The following is a 17375-nucleotide window of genomic DNA, read 5'->3' as shown; positions in this document are numbered from 1 at the left end:
CTCTGCCTCTCTCTCTCTCTCTGTTTCTCATGAATAAATAAATCTTAATAAATAAATAAATAAATCTTAAAAAAAATAAATCAGGAAAGTTCATCCTGAATTCTTCCTCCCACCTAAAAAACATATTTTTCTGTATTCTCTGATCCTGGCCCATATGTATAGATAACTTATATTTTATCACGAGACATTGGTTCGTTTTTTTCTTGTTTCTCTGTCTTGTTTATGTACTCTCATAAACATATTTAATAACTGAACAGTACGTATTTAAATTTTTTGTGCATATTTCAGAAGTACTCTTTTTCCTTTAACGTTCCAATGTACATTTGTTTCCCATTCTCTGTTTGTGTGGCTTTTTACTTTGGTGTATAGGAGTACCTAACCTTATGTGTTCTTTATTATTATTATTATTATTCTGGAAACTACAAGTGTCAATATTCTAGCTTCTCTGCCTTTTAAAGCAGGGAAATAAAAAATGTGAAGGTTTGACATATAAAATAAATTAATAACAGGCAGGTAAGTTGTCCTTCCAGGGTTTTGCTGTGTCAGCTTTGCTTTCTCTTCAAGATGCTTGATTTCATCTTCCTAAATTTCTGGCTGCTTACTTTGTAATACAGGCAATCCAGAATGTCTGGTGTACATCTAATACTTAGTTTCTTGCTTTAACATAGTTTTTGGTTTTTGTTTCTTGTTTTTTAAATGTTGCTAATGTCTGTCACATTCTCTGTCACCTACCGGCCACTGTTATTGTTGCAGGCAACATCCAGACTGAGGGAAAGAGGCTGTGACGGCCGCCTGGCAGGCATTGAAGTTCAGCAGCTCTTCTGTTCTCAAAGCGCAGCAATTCCTGAGCACCAGCTCAAAGAACTGAACATGAAAATCGACAGTGCTTTGCAAGTAAGTGTTTTAGAACAGGCACATAGTTATCCAAGGACACAAACAAGGGAGGAAGTTCAAGTGGTGATGTTGAACCAATTGGAAAAAATAGTAAGGATGAGGTGCCTGAGTGGCTCAGTCAGTTAAACATCTGCCTCTGCCTCAGATCATGATCCTCATGATCCCAGGGTCCTGGGATCAAGCCCCAAGGTGGGCTCCCTGCTCAGCAGGGAGTTTGCTTTTTCCTCTCTTGCTCCCCATGTTTGTGCATGCTCGCTCACTCTCTCTCTCTCTCTCTCTCTCTGTCAAATAAATAAATTAAAATCTTTAAAAAGAATAGTAAGACGATAGTTGGCTTGAAGTCTTTTAATTAACTATAGAATTTTTAAATTTCTGTTATCACTGGACATTGTCATTTTATAATCTGTATAATCTTGATTCTTAAAAATCCATTTTTTTTGCAGGCGTATAAAATAGCTCTGGAAAGCCTAGGCCACTGTGAATATGCAATGAAAGCTGGTTTCCACCTGAATCCAAAGGCAATTGAAGCCAGTTTACAGGTACGCTTCTCTCTCTGGGAGATCTGAGTGGAGATCCTGTGGTACGGAAGATTCGCCACACCAAGTGAACCAAGTGGCTTGGCAAGATGTGCTGTGGGTCACCTCTCCTCTCCTCTCCTCCCCAAACCTCTCATAGGGCTGCTGTAGTGAGGCTGAAGCGCAGCAGACGGGGCGGAGGCAGACTCCCCCGCAGCCCATGCAGTGTGAGCTTCCCACCGTCCCTGTGCAGATAGGATCACACTTCCTGAAGGGCGTCTCCTTCAACGAATCGGCCGCCGACAACTTGAAACTTAAGACGGTAGCTTTTCATGGGGTTTCAGTGTGAACATGGAAATAGTTCTTCAGGGAAACGTAAGGGCTTGTAAGGAATATAGATTAAAAAATAAAACTGAAGTCAAAACAGGAGGTATTAGTAAACTGGTGTCTAAAAGCGGAGTGTGGCGACTTATTTTAATGAGACATTTGCCAAGTTTTATTCAAAATTTTGTTAAATGTTCAACATAAAGTGTTTTGAGAGTACACTATGAAATACTATTTATGATTAATATTTTAGCAGACTTTGTGAATTCAATAAGAAGAGAAATCTTGTCATAATACTGCAGTAATTATGACCATTTGTGGGGCATGGTGTGTGCCAGGCATTGTGCCAAGTGGTTCACATGCACTGTCTCATTTATCAAATGCTCACTCATGAGATGGGTACTGCTCTTTTCTCTCTTTGACAGATAGAGGAACTAAGACTCAGGCTCACACAGCTAGAAAGTAGTAGACTGGAATTTGAGGTTATGTAGTCTGTTTCCAGAGCCTGCATACCTGACCACTTGGTCATCCAAAATAAAGTTGAGGTTTTCATTGGTATTTGTTTTTGCCAGATGATTTGGCTCCTTATTTAGAGAGATTCAGAATTTCAAAATTCTTCAACCAGTTTGCATTAGCAAATTACTATATGATGCTGTGTTTTGTGCTAGTATAGAAATCACATGTATGTATTGATGTATGTGTTTCCATATTCTCAGAGGATATCCGACGATAATTATTTATGACATTAAAATGACATGATTTGGAGGGACTGAAACAAAGTGCTTTTCTCTTGAGGACCTGTAAATTCATTTTGACAAATTTTAGAATCTTGTACAGGTTTATCTTGAGCTCTCGTCTTCCCAATCCATAGCATACAATGTTACAACTGATCAAGGAGGCGGGCTGCTATAATGGAATCACACCTAGGGACGATCTTCCTGTGACTGAAGTACTGAACCAGGTGTGCCCATCCACGTGGCGGGGTGCCTGCAAGACTGCCGTGCAGCTGCTGTTTGGCCAGGCTGGACTGGTGAGTGAACATGTGGGATGCATGGAAGAGGGAGAGCAGAGAGCCGTGTTCCCAGGATGCGAGTGTGTGGTGTGGGCACAGGTGTGGAAATACTGAATATTTGGCATTACAGGGTGTAGACCATGTGGAGAAGGTAAAGGAAAAGCAGGATTAAAAAGCTTTTTTGGGGATCCCTGGGTGGCGCAGTCTCTCTGTGACTATCATAAATAAATAAATTTAAAAAAAAAAAAGCTTTTTTGTTGTCTTTTATAGATTGATAATATGTATTCATAGGAAACCTAGTTGCAAAATGATGTTGTAGGTTGTTCTCATTTTATTTTCTTAAGATTTTATTTATTTATTCATGAGTATACATAGAGAGAAGAGAGAGAGAGAGGCAGAGACACAGGCAGAGGGAGAAGCAGGCTTCACGCAGGGAGCCTGACGTGGGACTCTATCCAGGGTCTCCAGGATCACACCCCGGGCTGCAGGCGGTGCTAAACCGCTGAGCCACCGGGGCTGCCCAGTTGTCCTCATTTTAAAGAGACTCATATGTTAGTAATGATTTGATGGGGAGAGCCTCTTTGCCCAGCTTCCCTACCTTGGAGCCACAGTGGATGTCTTTCTGATGCTCAAACGTGCCATGCTTCTTCCTGTCTCAGGCCTTTGCACTTGCTGCTCTTTTAACCTGAGAATACTTCTCTCTAGTCTTCATGTGACGCTCCTTAGCTTCATGATGTCAGCTCACAATACCTCCTCCTCCGAGAAACCTCCATGGTACAAGTAATCCCCCCACCCAGTCACTTTGTATCCCAGCTCTCTTTTTATCTCCTTCCTAGCAATAAAATAACATCAACTCAGAAATAAATTTAGTCTTTTCACCTTTGTAGAGAAGAATAACTTTTGGTAGAGTTGGGTGGGATCAGGAAATGAACATCTGAAATCCCCATTTAGCTTTTTGTTTGGCATCTAAGACCCATATAACCTTATATACTTGATCCCACTTTCTAGAATTAAATGACTACTTTTTGAAAAGATACGGCATTTTAGTCAGAGGTTAAAGGTAACTAATTAGAGATTAAGAAAATTTAAAAAACTGTTTCTTACTCTAATTCCTACTTTATCCAGAAATGGAACTGTTGGGAGGATTGCTGTCCTTTTGTGTCACATGGGGGAGAGCTCAGGTGGCCTACCTCAGGGTGGTGCTGCCTTGTGTAGGACCAGGTGAGGGCCTGTCCACAGTAGTGAATTCTGCTTCCTTTAGCATCTAGTCCTTAATACAGGAGTCCCTAAGAGAAGGATCAAGCTAGAGACACCCTGCTGACATATGTGAGAGAACCCACTGCCTCTAGGAAATTGATCCATATTCCCAGAGATCATTTTTTTTTTTAAGATTTTATTTATTTATTCATGAGAGACAGAGACACAGGCAGAGGGAGAAACAGGCTCCATGCAGGGAGCCCGATGTGGGACTCGATCCCGGGACTTCAGGACCACACCCTGGGCTGAAGGCAGGTGCTAAACCGCTGAGCCACCCAGGGATCCCCCAAAGATCATTTTGGCTGAAACTAGGACAACCATGGCATAAGTTCTCCAGAAAGGAGTGGGTAAAGTACGGCAGAAGGACACACAGGCTGTTTTGGGAAAACATTGTAGGTTAAAAAAAAAAAAAGTCCCATGTTACGGAGAGAGCAGAAATTTCTTCTAGTTCCTTACTCCTTGCTCCCAGGGCACCTTTGTGTGTGACTGACAAAGAACCTTTAGATTATGGGCTCTGGAGATAGGCGGAGAGAGGAAACACCTGCCTGGTCCAACAATGGCTATTACTTGGACAGGAAGTCTTTTCCAAAGGACATTGCAGACCAGCTGTGGGAACTCTGTTTATAGCAGTGGAAATCAGCTCCATTAGAGGCTGAATTTAGAATCATAATAAGCATTTCTGCATGGCTTTTGAACTATATCAGATTTATTTATTTATTTTTAAGTAATCTCAACACTCAATGTGGGGCTCGAACTCACGACCCTGAGATCAACATTCAAATGCTCTACCAACTGGGCCAGCCAGACACCCATAACAGATTTATTTTTAAAGTGCTTTATGATTATTTTCTTAAATTCTTTTAGTTATTTTAAAATCTATTAATCATTTTGTCAAACCCTAGATTACCTAGGCTACTATCTCACCTGTGTAATATTAAAGACTACTCCAAATAAGAAACCATTGGGATGACTGGCTGGGTCAATCAGTTAAGCATCTGACTCTTGATTTTGGCTCAGGTCATGATCTAAAGGTTGTGAGATCTCAGCCCCACGTCAGGTCTCTCTGTCCCTCTGTTCCTTCTGCCCTACCCCCTGCTCACACATTCTCTCTCTCTTAAAAAAAAAAAAAAAAAAAGAGAGAGAGAGAGAAAGAGAAAAGAAGAAATCTTTGAGAGAAGAATCATCTTCACCTTTCTGACCTAGTTGTTTTTATCGATGGTTGAGGATAAAATGAACTTTTTAAAAAAACCTTCATCTACTTCTAGCTTGTATTCAGTCATTACAAATGGACTTTTCTGAAGCTGTGGTTAGATTTTTAATGACAGTTTTACTTTCAAGTGCATAAAGTAAAAAAATACTAAAAGGAAACAAAAATAATTCCTAATTAACATATTTATGATTTGGAAAAAGTACTAAAAGTGCTTACAAAGTTCAGTACATCCTGCATCTAGAGTTTGGTTTCTGTTTATTGAAGTATTACTGTGTTCAGTCATTTTTATTACTTATATTTGTCTTCATGCGGCTCTTGACTGGCCTCTGCACAATTGCCTTGCCATGAGCATAGTGCTTGCCAGAGTCTCTCAGTATTAGTAGGCTCATCTATTGATGTTTGTAATTCATTTTCCTCTCTGAAAGCTGATTATTGTTTCTCTCTCTCTCTTTTAGGTGGTAGTTGACACAGCACAGATTGAAAATAAAGAAGCCTATGCCCCCCAGATCAGTTTAGAGGGCTCCAGAATTGTGGTTCAAGTCCCATCCACATGGTAATGTGACTCTTAACACAAGCTTAAGCTCTGATTGAAGTTCCCACATCTTTGAAAAGAGTGCTTTGTTTTGGACAAAATCCTGCATTAAGTGACATGTCAGGTCTTGCTACTTGTACAAGTACATGGGCAATGATATGTCATGGTTATCAGTCTATGATAAGGAAGCCAGGATGTCTGAAAAATAAGGTTTTTTTGACCAATAATGTAAGTAAGATGTTGTATACTCATGGATCACAATGAGCAACATTATCTTCTCTGTTACTGAGTCCACAGCTTTTGAATAGAGTACATCATTTTCTCAAAGTCACCAGTGCTTCTCTAAAGCTGAGCACAGAACATAGAATCCCTTCTCCTCCTCTGTTTCAGTAACAACCCTGATGGTCTTGGACTCATGCTATTATAAGTCTGGGGGCGGGGGGATCCCTGGGTGGCTCAGCGGTTTAGAGCCTGCCTTTGGCCCAGGGTGTGATCCTGGAGTCCCGGGATCAAGTCCCACATCGGGCTCCCTGCATGGAGCCTGCTTTGCCCTCTGCCTGTGTCTCTGCCTCTCTCTTCTTGTCTCTCTCATGAATAAATAAATAAAGTCTTTAAAAACAAAACAAGTCTGGGGACGGACTGAGCCATTTTTATTTTTAATTATTTAATTACATTTATAGCCTTAAAATAGATAAAGTATCCTTTGTAGTTTTTTAAAACAGAAGCTCCTACAGATTAGTAAGAAAATGGACAAGGTGCATGAATAAGTAACCAAAAAGACACACAGTCAACAAATAGATGAAGAAAATATGTAACCTCACCTGATAAAGGCAGAGTGAAGAAACAATACAATGTTGTTTTTGCCCTTCATGTTGTTAAATTGTTTTAAAATAATAAATAAATTTGAAAAAAAAAAAAAAGAAAATAAAGGTTTTGGCCAGACTGTACAAAAACAGGTACAGGAGGTGGATAAATCATACGGCATTACTGGAGGGCAGTTCAGTGTATCAGAAGCCTAAAATAAGAGATGTGATCTCAGGAGTTCCACAGTTCCACCTCTGGGGATTTATCCTTGTGATGTGCATATAAATCCAACTAGAGGATCAGCATCATAACCTTATGAATAAATAGCAAAAACTGAGCATCTGTTAGAAGGCTTCTGTTATTAAGATTGTGATATGAATGAGTAACCACATAGAAAAGTCTTGAAACATTTTGGTGGGAAGAGATGTAGTAAGGCATGATGGCACTCTTGGTGCTTGTGTGGACTAAAGTGGTAACTGAGTAATTTATTTGAGTTGTATTTAAACCATTTCTCCTTGAAATGTGAGGGTCCAATGGTAGACTCTGCCAAAAGTTCTAGGACTTGGTATGTTAAGGAAAGGCAAGCAGTTCACTTCATGTCCCCAAACCTCCCTTCTAGGAGTTCCCTCCTCCCCCTAAGTTTTTTATTTCTTATTGAGATTTTAATTAATTAATTAATTAATTAATTAATTAATTATTAATTTATATACATATCTTCCTTCCTATCGAACAATAAACCAGAAGCTCACTTATCTGTAAGATTTTTGGGTTCCTGAATTCATTTGTTTCCCGATTCAGGTTCTTATTGAAAAATATTAAACTTAACCAGGATTCCCATTTTAGAGAAAACATTTTGAACTTTTGAATAATTAGGTGAATAGAAACAACTAGTAATTAAATGGTTAACACTGCAGTTTACTTCCAGAACTCTCCATGTATGATTGATTTCCTTTGTAATTCATTGAACCTCCGTGAAAGACCTTATGGACTATAATTTCTTGGAGAGGCTCCCTCTGGTGGCTTTTGGTAAAAACACAAAGTTTTCAAAATACTTGTTTTTGTTTCTAAGTATAAACTACGTGCTTGTTAAGAAGAACGCAAACAAAAGTGAATGCTTTATTCCACCTTTGGAAAAATGGAATTGTTAGCAAAGACAGCCAAGAATTTATTACATGCTTTGCTTAAAAAAAAAAAAAAAAAAAAAAAAAAAGGTGTGTCACACTGCTAGATAGGATTTTTTTCAAAACAAAGTAATACCTTATTTAGATTTTTTAACTTATTTAAGTTGTCGATCCATCCTTCCTTTCAGCAAATACTTACTGAATACCTACTATGTGGCAGACACTGTCTGGGGTCTGGGAATTTAAGTATGAGCAAGACAGACAGGGTCTCCACCTCTAATAGAGTTGTAATGGGAGGGAGAGTGAGGGGACCAGCCAACAAGCATAAGAGTCCAATTCAAAGCCTGGTACATGTATGAGGGGATAAGAGTAGAATGATGTCTATGATGGAGAATAACTGAGGTAGCGCCAGGGAGGGGAGGCCATTTTGGATGAAGAGGTCAGTCACGAAGGGTCCTTCCTTGAAGATAGGACATTTGAGAGGAGCCAGCCACATAGAGAGCAGAAGGGAAAAGCATTTCTTCCAGGTAGAAGAAATAGCAAATGCAAAAGCCCTGGGGAGTGAACTGGCATGGCTGGAGATGTGGTAGGTGGCCATGAAGAGAGAGCCAGAGAAGCCAGGATGTGCAGGTTCCCCCAAGGCACTTGGATTTTTATCTAAGAACAGGTAGAGGATTTTAAGCAAGTCTGTGTGATTGGCCAAAAGAATGGGTTTAGTCTCTTAAGGGGATTCTATTGTTCAACTCTCAAGACTGATAAATAAAAGTGCCAGTGTGTTGATTTTCAGAGAGATTATTCTCACCAGCAAGTGTAGTACTTCTTCTGCATGACCAGCAAATGCTCTCCTAGTGGGCAAACATATGTGACCAGCCAAATCACAGCCAGGAGTGGCTTGGGAGCACAGAGCAAGTATGTCCTAATAATCAGCAATTCCAGGCTGAGAGAATCGGGTACATGAACCCTGGCCAGGTCTGGACTCTCTCCCAGGAGTCCAAGGTCTGGTTGGGCACTGGAGGAGCTTGCCTTTTGCAGGGTTTCTGAGGCAAGCTGGCTCATATCTTCACTGATAGATTTCTTTTCAAGTGTTAAGTCATGTTGAAGAGTGCTGCTGCCTCCTTAGGATGGCTTTGCAAGTGTTGATTTCACCATTTAACTCCCAGAGTGCCTATGAGCACACTGACATCTTCCTGATTCTGCCTCTCAGAAGAAGCCTCTTAGTGGAGGTATCCTGAGTGGGCAGTGAGGACCTGAATGCTGGGAAGCAGCTCTCAGGAGAGAACAGTCTGGGCAGAGGCAGCAAAAGCAAAGGTCCTGAGATGTGGACAAATCCAACATATTCAGGGAGCAAGTAAAGGGTCTTGTGACTGAGACAAGAGAATGGAGGTAACAGTGGCCAGAGAGGCAGGAGGGACCAGGTCCCCAAAACCCTCGAGGGCTGGTTAGATTTTATTTCAATCATGACAGGATGCCACTGGAGGGTTTTAAAGAGGGGAGTGATTGTTCTGATTTGTGCTATCAGAGGCTCACTCTGGCTGGGGAGGGTGGGCTGGGAGGGACAGGAGTGAGGAAAGGAGACCAGCTGGGAGGTGGGTCCTCAGACACAGATGCTATTGGCTTCTTGGAGTAGAACCATAATGAGGGAGGTGGCGAGAAGTGCTTGGACTGAGAATGTGTTTTGGAAGAAGGGCTGTCAGGATTTGCTGATGGACTGGTGTGGGCTGTAGGTAGCTAGCCATGATGTGTAGGTTGGGGATAGACAGCTGTGTTGTTTACTAATGGAGGAAGCATAGAGTGGTTTTTGATGGAGAGGAGAGGAATCCATTGTGCTGACCAGGCTGCCTGTGAGATGTACCCAAGAGATGTCAAGTGTGCAGTTAGATATGGGAAAATGGGGTTTGGGAGAAGGGGGTCAGCTGGTGAAGAGACTATGAGTGTTCAGTGGAGGATGGTCTGTACAGCTGCAGGACCAGACGCAGCAGTGTAGGGAGAAAAGACAAAGCCCAGGACGCGCTGCCATACAGAGATAGGGGAAGCAGAGCAGTAGGAGTCAGCAGAGGAGACCAGGAAGGAGCTTGCTAGCCGGGGTGGGAGGAGAGTTGAGCAAGTTTGGGTCACTGAGCTACAGAAGATAGTGCTCTAGGAGGAAAGAAGTATTGCACAACATTGCTGAGAGATTGAGTAAAATGGAACAGGTAATTGACCTTTGACACTGGCAAGATCAAAGTTTGATAAAAGCTATTCTTGTGGAGTTATGTCGATCAAAGCCCAGCGGGAGTGGGGTGAGGGGAGACAAGGAGGTAAGGAAAAGGAAGAGATGATGTGTTTTGCTAAAAGGGGGAGCAGAAAAATTAGCAGAAGGGAATGTGGAGCTAAGAGAAAAATGCTGGTCCATGAGGCTGATTTGCTGGCACAAGGGAATGTCACAGGGAGAGAGAGAGAGGGTAATTAGGTGAGCAGGGTCCTCAGGAAAGCAAGAGATATAGGGCAGGCAGTGTTCGGCTGGAGGGCCAGCCTGTGGCAGAGCAGGTCTCCTGCCATGACCGGAGGGTCAGGCCGGGAGTGCGGGCATGGGTACTTGAGCTGGTGGGTCAGTGGTGAGGAGAGGGAGCAGATCTCATGTCAGTGACGTGAGCACTGTGATAGGAAAGAAGAGGAGAAGCAGCAGGAGTGGCCAAGCTCTGAGGAGAGAGGATGCAGGTTGAAGTGGTCAGCTTGGAAAGGGAAAACATTCATTTATGGGAAGGCTGTGTTTGTTGCTTACCTGAAATTTTCAGTGAATCTGGGTTTTTTTCCCTCCATTGACCTTTAGTTTCTTGGGTGCAGTGTGAAGCGCTGTGGAGGAAGTGGAGGCAGGGGTGTTTTGGAAAGGGTTTGCAGAGGAATAGATAACTGTGTCAGGTCACAGAATCTGAACATGGTAGGACGGAAAGTCCAGGCTGGAGCCAGTGTGGACAGTGAGGGCATTAGGCCCCCAGAAGGTAGCCCGTCCACCGAGCCCTGCTCTTCCTCCTAAACAGACTCCAGATGATTAGAAGTCCAAGGAGATCCTGCACCCTATTGCTTCCTCCTCCTTCTGCAGCAAGTTCCAGTGAGAACCTTGTCATTCTCTAACTGGTCTTTAATTGCCAAATTTTTATTTGGTGCCAAAAGCATGTAAAAATTGCAGCCTTTTGTATGAGGCCTGCTTGAAATACTTATTCAGAGAAGTGTATCCCATACTGACACAACCTGGTTCGTGCCTAGGTGCCTGAAAGAAGACCCTGCAACCATGTCCCTGCTGCAGAGAAGCCTTGATCCTGAGAAGACCCTGGGACTGGTGGACGTACTCTACACAGCTGTGCTGGACCTCAACCGCTGGAGGGCAGGGAGGTGGGTATCCCTGTTAGTCACTTGTAGTAGTTTACATTCAGGCTCATATATAGGGACAGTGCCACCACATACAGTTTTATGTGTGCCCACATCACTGATGGATATAAGGAAGGCAAGAAAGAAAAATTTTTGGTGACTTAATTTTGGAATAAGTTCAAATTTACAGAAAAGTTGTGGTAGTACCAAGAATTGCTCTCTGCTCTTTACCCAGATTCCTCAGTTACTTAACATGTTTGCCTTTCTTTGTTTTATCATTTGAGAGTAAGTCCATGGAACGCCTGGGTGGCTCAGTGGTTGAGCGTCTGCCTTTGACCCAGGGTGTGATCCTGGGGTCCCAGTATTGAGTCCCATATCAGGTTCCCCACGGGGAGCCTGCTTCTCCCTCTGCCTGTGTCTCTGCCTCTCTCTGTGTCTCTCATAAATAAACAAATAAAATCTTTACAAATAAATAAAAATAAATTAAAAAGTAAAAATTGGCTTAGAGAGGTAGGTCTATACACACAGGCAGGGCAACATTTTAAAAAAAAGAGAGAGTAAGTGCATCAAGAGGATTTTAGCCTGACTCGTGTTCTTAAGAACTAAGACCAGAGAAATGTTTAAAAAATTTACTTCTAGGGCCCCTGAGTTGCTCAGTGGTTGAGCATCTATCTGCCTTTGGCTCAGAGCGTGATCCCAGGTCCTGAGATCGAGTCCCGCATCAGGCTCCCCACGGGGAGCCTGCTTCTTCCTCTGTCTCTGCCTCTCTCTCTCTGTGTCCCTCATGAATAAATAAATTTTAGGAAAAAAAAATTACTTCTAGCCTACATGAAATTTATTTATATCTGAAAGTAGCTGACAGTTATAAGATTATCTTTAGGAATTATGAACTTGGGAATGGTAGGGACCTTAAACATCTAGCCATGTGTCCCCTTTCTTAACTCCTGAGTGCTGAGGTCCCAGAACACTGAGGTAGCTTATCCAAGGTAACAGCAGCTATCGCCTGCCTCAGCCTCATACCCTTTCCATCTCTGGGGCTCTCTTTCAGTACTGGAAAAAGTGCTCAGAAAACCTTGGAAGTAACAACCATCTGTCCTTGACACTGTCTATAAGTTACTTCCAAGGACAACAGTGCTATATAGTGTCGCTGAGTCCTGCTCACCCCCCTCTGCCCCTGTGTAGATTTATCCACATTCCTCAGCTGGATCAGTCTTATGTACACTTAAGTCTCAGGCGTTCATTTTATCTATAAAATAAGTGAACCTGATACCAACTATAGAGATTTTTTTAAAGATTTTTATTAATTTATTCATGAGAAATACAGAGAGACAGAGACACAGGCAGAGGGAGAAGTAAGCTCCCCATGGGGAGCCCAATGTGGGCTTCGCTTGATCCCAGGATGTGAGATCACGCCCTGAGCCGAAGGTAGAAGCTCAACTGATGAGCCACTCAGGCGTCCCCCAACTAGAGAGATTTTTTTTTTGTCCTTAAAGTCTTTCTTAAACGCAAAGAGATCCATTTCATCATCCAATTTGCATGTTTATCTTTTTTAATTTTTAAATAAATTTCTGTTTAAATAGGGAACAAGCTTTACCCTGCATACAGATCCAGCTTCAAAGGGAGATCTGCGATTTTGGGAATCAGGCTGACCTGCCTTCTGGGAATGGAAACAAATCTTCAGGTGGCCTGCAGAAGACATTCTCCAAACTGACATCCCGGTTCACCAAGAAAGCTTCATGTACCAGCTCTAGTAGCAGCACAAATTACTCCATCCCAAATACTCCTTCCAAAAACCTCTTCATAGCTGGGTGTTCGGAAGAGAAGACCAAAATGCCCAGCAATATTGATTCAAGGTTACAAAGCATTTTGAACATTGGTAATTTCCCTAGGACTACAGACCCTTCACAGTCAGCGCAGAATTCCAGTAATCAAATAGCCAATGGTTTTCTCATGGAGAGGCGTGACAACTTCCTGCAAGGGGATGATGGCAAGGATGAGAAGGGTATGAATTTACCAACCGATCAGGAAATGCAGGAGGTGATAGATTTTCTCTCTGGCTTTAACATGGGCCAGTCACATCAGGGCTCCCCGTTGGTGACAAGGCGTAACTCTGCCGCCACAGCCATGGTGACTGAACAGAAGGCAGGAGCCATGCAGCCACAGCAGCCACCACTGCCAGTGCCCCCTCCACCACGGCCACCCCAGGCTGGGGCCCACACAACTCTGACTTCCCAGCCGGGCCTGCCGCCTCAGCAGCAATCCCCAAAGCAACAACAACCCCAAGTCCAGTACTACCAACACCTGCTCCAACCCATTGGACCTCAGCAGCCCCCACCCCAGCCTCGGGCCCCTGGGAAATGGGTACATGGCTCAGGCCAGCAGCCAGCACAGCCTGTTGGAGCAGGCCTGTCCCCTCTTGGCCAGTGGCCTGGCATATCTGATCTCAGTTCCGACTTGTACAGCTTGGGTCTGGTGAGCAGCTATATGGATAATGTGATGTCGGAAGTTTTGGGGCAGAAGCCACAGGGACCTAGAAATAACACCTGGCCAAACCGTGACCAAAGTGATGGCGTCTTTGGGATGTTGGGAGAGATTCTGCCTTTTGATCCTGCAGGTATGTGGGCTCTTCCTCCCCACCTTGAGATTTTCACATAAATATAGTCACTGAGGATTCACAGGGCCTATTCAACACAGCAGCCTTACTTGTGGGGGCAGGTGACCTAATTTCCCTTTAAATATGTTTTCTGACTGTTGGACGGCAAGTATAGAATACATCTAGCAAAGGAAGGCAGCAGTGGTGAGAATGACGCTGTAAGGACCACTATTTTTCTCACTGTACAGAGGGTAGGGTTGAGGCTAAGAGAAGTTACTAGAATGGCTCTACATGCCATAGTTCAAGTGGGCTTCAGGCTGGGCTCTCCCATTCATGGGAGCCAAGGTGGCAGGCCGTTTGTGAGCTGCTTTTTCCTGATTACATAACTTGTGTGATTATTCTTTGCCTAAACTCTAGGATGTATGAAAGCTGGTGGAGCACCCTCCTGCCTTTAGAGAATATGGCTTCTCCTGGCCTGAACATATGAAAATACCACCAGAGTTATCTTAGGAAATTAGAAAAAGAACCTAGAAACAAATAAACTAGGAAGAGGAATCAGTGAAGGAGAAAAACTAAAATTAATTAGATTTAAAGGAAAAATATAATAGAAATTGTAAATAAAATCTAAAAGAAGAGTATCTTGAAGACCAACAAAATAGGTATTATATTTATTATAAACCAATTTATTATAAACCACAATAAGAGAGAGCAAAAAGAAACAAGATTAAGAAAGAGAAAGGAGATGTCACTCCAGAAATAGGAGAGGTTAAAAGAAGTTTAAGACATTACTACAAATGACTTGATGACAATATATTTGAAAACTGAATGGAAAAATGACTTCTTTCCAAATAAAATACACATCACCAAAATTGTACCAAGAAATGGAAAACCTGCTTAATCTATTTTAATGAAAGAAATTGGAAGGGTAATTATGAAGCCAACATGATTTTAACCACAAAAAGTTTATCAGAGTTACTTAAAAAGCAAACTGTAGTCATCTCTTTATGAGTGTGGATAGAGGCAAGACAATCTAGCAGTGATTGGAAAAGCAGTTATCTGTTGCTACATCCAGTGTACTGGGGGGTGGGGGGTGGAAGGTGGAGCAGTGTAAGGGACTCCACTACTGCTCAGTAATCCATCATTATCACTCCACTACATGAGAAGAACTCATACAACAATAGATGCTGTAGAGACATTTGATAAAAGATACCAATGATTCTAAAAAAAAGAAAGAGAAAGAACAACAAAAAACCCTCAAAGTAAGACATGAATAGAAAGAAAGTTCTTAAACATTAAAAAAAAAAAAAACAACTACTATCTATCAAAAACAAGTAGCAAACATTACTCTGTATAGTGAAACAAAATCATTCCAATTAAAATTAAGACCCAGACAGAGTGGCAACTATTACTGACAATAGCATGTAACTTTGTCTTGGACTTTCTAGAAAAATACAGCAAGATATGTATAAGCTTTAGAAAAAGATGCATTGAAAAGCACATCTCTTTGCTGGCAATAGAATTGGGGGGAGGATAAAAACCAAGACTCCTCAATAAAAAAACTAGAATTATTAAGCAAGTCTGGCAAGGTGGGTACATGCAACATAAATACATAGAAATCCATTACTCTTTTTCTCTAATTGAACAAAAGGTATACAGAGTGGAAAATATATTTCATTCACAAGGAAAATACTGTGAAATATAGAAATAACTATAGGAAATATTTATATAAATAACCAGCAGAAGAGGAATTCCCTGCTGAAACAACCCAGCATTAGCTACAAATGGAAAGAAATGTTTTCTTAGGTCTAAAAATCCCTCCTACTGCTGCTCACACTTTCTTGTTCTTGCTTCCCTTGGGTGGTGGATGTGGGCAGCCTGGCTCCCTGGGTCGCAGAAGGGCAAACAGTTCCACCTGCTGTGGAAGAGCAGGCCCACGTGGCTGCCACTGGCTGCAGTGGGTGCGGCAGGGCACATTTTCTCAACTGCTGTGAAACAGTCTGTACATCTTTTGATAGGCGGGTAATTAAATCCAGAATATAGGGCAGTCCCGGTGGCTCAGCGGTTTAGCGCTGCCTTCGGCCCAGAGTGTAATCCTGGAGACTCGGGATCGAGTCCTGCGTCAGGCTCCCTGCATGGAGCCTGCTTCTCCCTCTGTCTGTGTCTCTGCCTCTCTCTCTTTCTCTGTGTCTCTCTACCCCTCTCTCTCTGTCTCTCATGAATGAATGAATGAATGAATGAATGAATGAATGAATAAACAAACAAATAAATAAATCTTTTTAAAAATTTAAAAATAAATCCAGAGTATAAGTGGTGTCTGGCAGGATTTTACCGTCTTTGATCTTTGTTGAGCCCTGAATGGCCTCTATGTCTTTAGGTTACAAATCCTACTAGTGTTATCTGCCATGTGTTCCTTTGTGACCTGCAGGTCCTTACTGTACCTTCCTGCAGACCCCACCTCGAGGGCATAAGGTCTGTATAGCCCCTTTCCCAAATTAAGGAAGGGCACTCCTTGGATAGATGAATCCCAGAAGGCACCCTCTCGGGCAGGGCCAGTGAGAGCAGAGCACCCCCTCTGGACAGGGCACCTGTAGCCCCAGAGGCATGGCTTGACTCCCTGAGAAGGAGGCCTTGATTTGGGCCCCGCCGCTCCCCTCCCCAGCTGTGGGCATCCTTGTGCGCCGCACATACAGCACAGTCTCATGCAGTAGTCCTGTGGCAGTGCCCTGGGGACAAGCTAATATGAGATTATGCCTAGTAGCTCTCCTAGCTTGAAGCTGAAAAGTATACACTGCTGAGTCATACTCAGTTTGTAAACCAGAGATCCTTTCATGCTGTATCTTCTTGTTTGACTTTTTCCTTCAACGCCCTCTATGCTTTCTTTTCTCCCACTTGTACTGTCCTGCCCGTCCTTACTCAGCTTTCTCCAGTATGTTTCTAGTCACCTCTTAATACTTCTTAAATTCTGAAATTTCACCTCATTCATTAACACTCTTACTGTCTTCAGATTGAATGAGTAGATCTGCCATCCAATATCCCAAGAAAATCCTCGATTCGAGTTGGGCCAAGTGAGAATGACATACCTCTATCTGGCTGACCCTGATGCTTTGATAACTCTCAGGTTATTAGTTCACTAAAGACATCATGTGACTTCCTAAGTGTTATGTACATAGCACCAGACATTGGAAAATTTTTAAGTGTCTGGTATTTGTCTTTAAGATTTAATCGTGGATCCTTTTGTGTTCTTCTTTCTGTCTTTCACATTCAGCCTGCCTCTGTCTTAGGCATAACCCTTCTTGACGGTCACTGTGCACACACCTCACCCCAGCCTCAGACATCTGGCTGAAAGCCCCAGGCCTACAGCCAACTCTCTGGCTTCCGGGGCCACAAGCCAGGCAGCACCTTGCCACTTTTCACTGTGTATGTGTGACCAGAATGTGCTCAGGAGGCAGAGAAGGAGACAAGAGGCCAGTGTGGCCCCAAACCCTCTCTGTCCCTTTGTCCTAATGCAGTGGGTTCAGACCCCGAGTTTGCACGCTATGTGGCAGGAGTAAGCCAGGCAATGCAGCAGAAGCGCCAAGTGCAACACGGCCGCCGCCCAGGCAACCCCCGGGGCCACTGGCCACCCATGGATGATGCCCATCGGACCTGGCCTTTCCCAGAGTTCTTCACAGAAGGGTGAGTGCTGGGTGTGGCAGGGAAGCTGAGTTTGGGACCTTGTTATCCCCCATGGGGCCCTCATGCACCATCATCAGGCAACTCAATTCCACA

At 42.9% G+C, this 17375-nt stretch overlaps 1 protein-coding gene across 5 annotated transcripts in view; it reads left to right on the top strand.

The window, feature by feature from the left end:
* The window catches only part of GARRE1 (granule associated Rac and RHOG effector 1), a 77126-nt gene that overhangs the window by 54241 nt on the left and 5510 nt on the right, over window positions 1-17375 (top strand). For all 5 annotated transcript variants that reach the window (XM_072781614.1, XM_072781624.1, XM_072781651.1 and 2 more), the window contains 8 exons: window positions 754-894; window positions 1338-1433; window positions 1570-1731; window positions 2605-2763; window positions 5668-5765; window positions 10913-11038; window positions 12595-13628; window positions 17117-17282. In XM_072781614.1, coding sequence (XP_072637715.1) covers window positions 754-894; window positions 1338-1433; window positions 1570-1731; window positions 2605-2763; window positions 5668-5765; window positions 10913-11038; window positions 12595-13628; window positions 17117-17282 — 1982 coding nt within the window. The remainder of the gene's footprint in view (window positions 1-753; window positions 895-1337; window positions 1434-1569; window positions 1732-2604; window positions 2764-5667; window positions 5766-10912; window positions 11039-12594; window positions 13629-17116; window positions 17283-17375) is intronic.

The sequence above is a fragment of the Canis lupus genome, chromosome 1 (genome assembly GCF_048164855.1).
Source record: "Canis lupus baileyi chromosome 1, mCanLup2.hap1, whole genome shotgun sequence".
In the NCBI taxonomy this organism is placed as follows: Eukaryota; Metazoa; Chordata; class Mammalia; order Carnivora; family Canidae; genus Canis; species Canis lupus.
The sequence above is the reverse complement of the archived record's forward strand: the minus strand, read 5'-3'. Positions and strand labels throughout refer to the sequence as shown.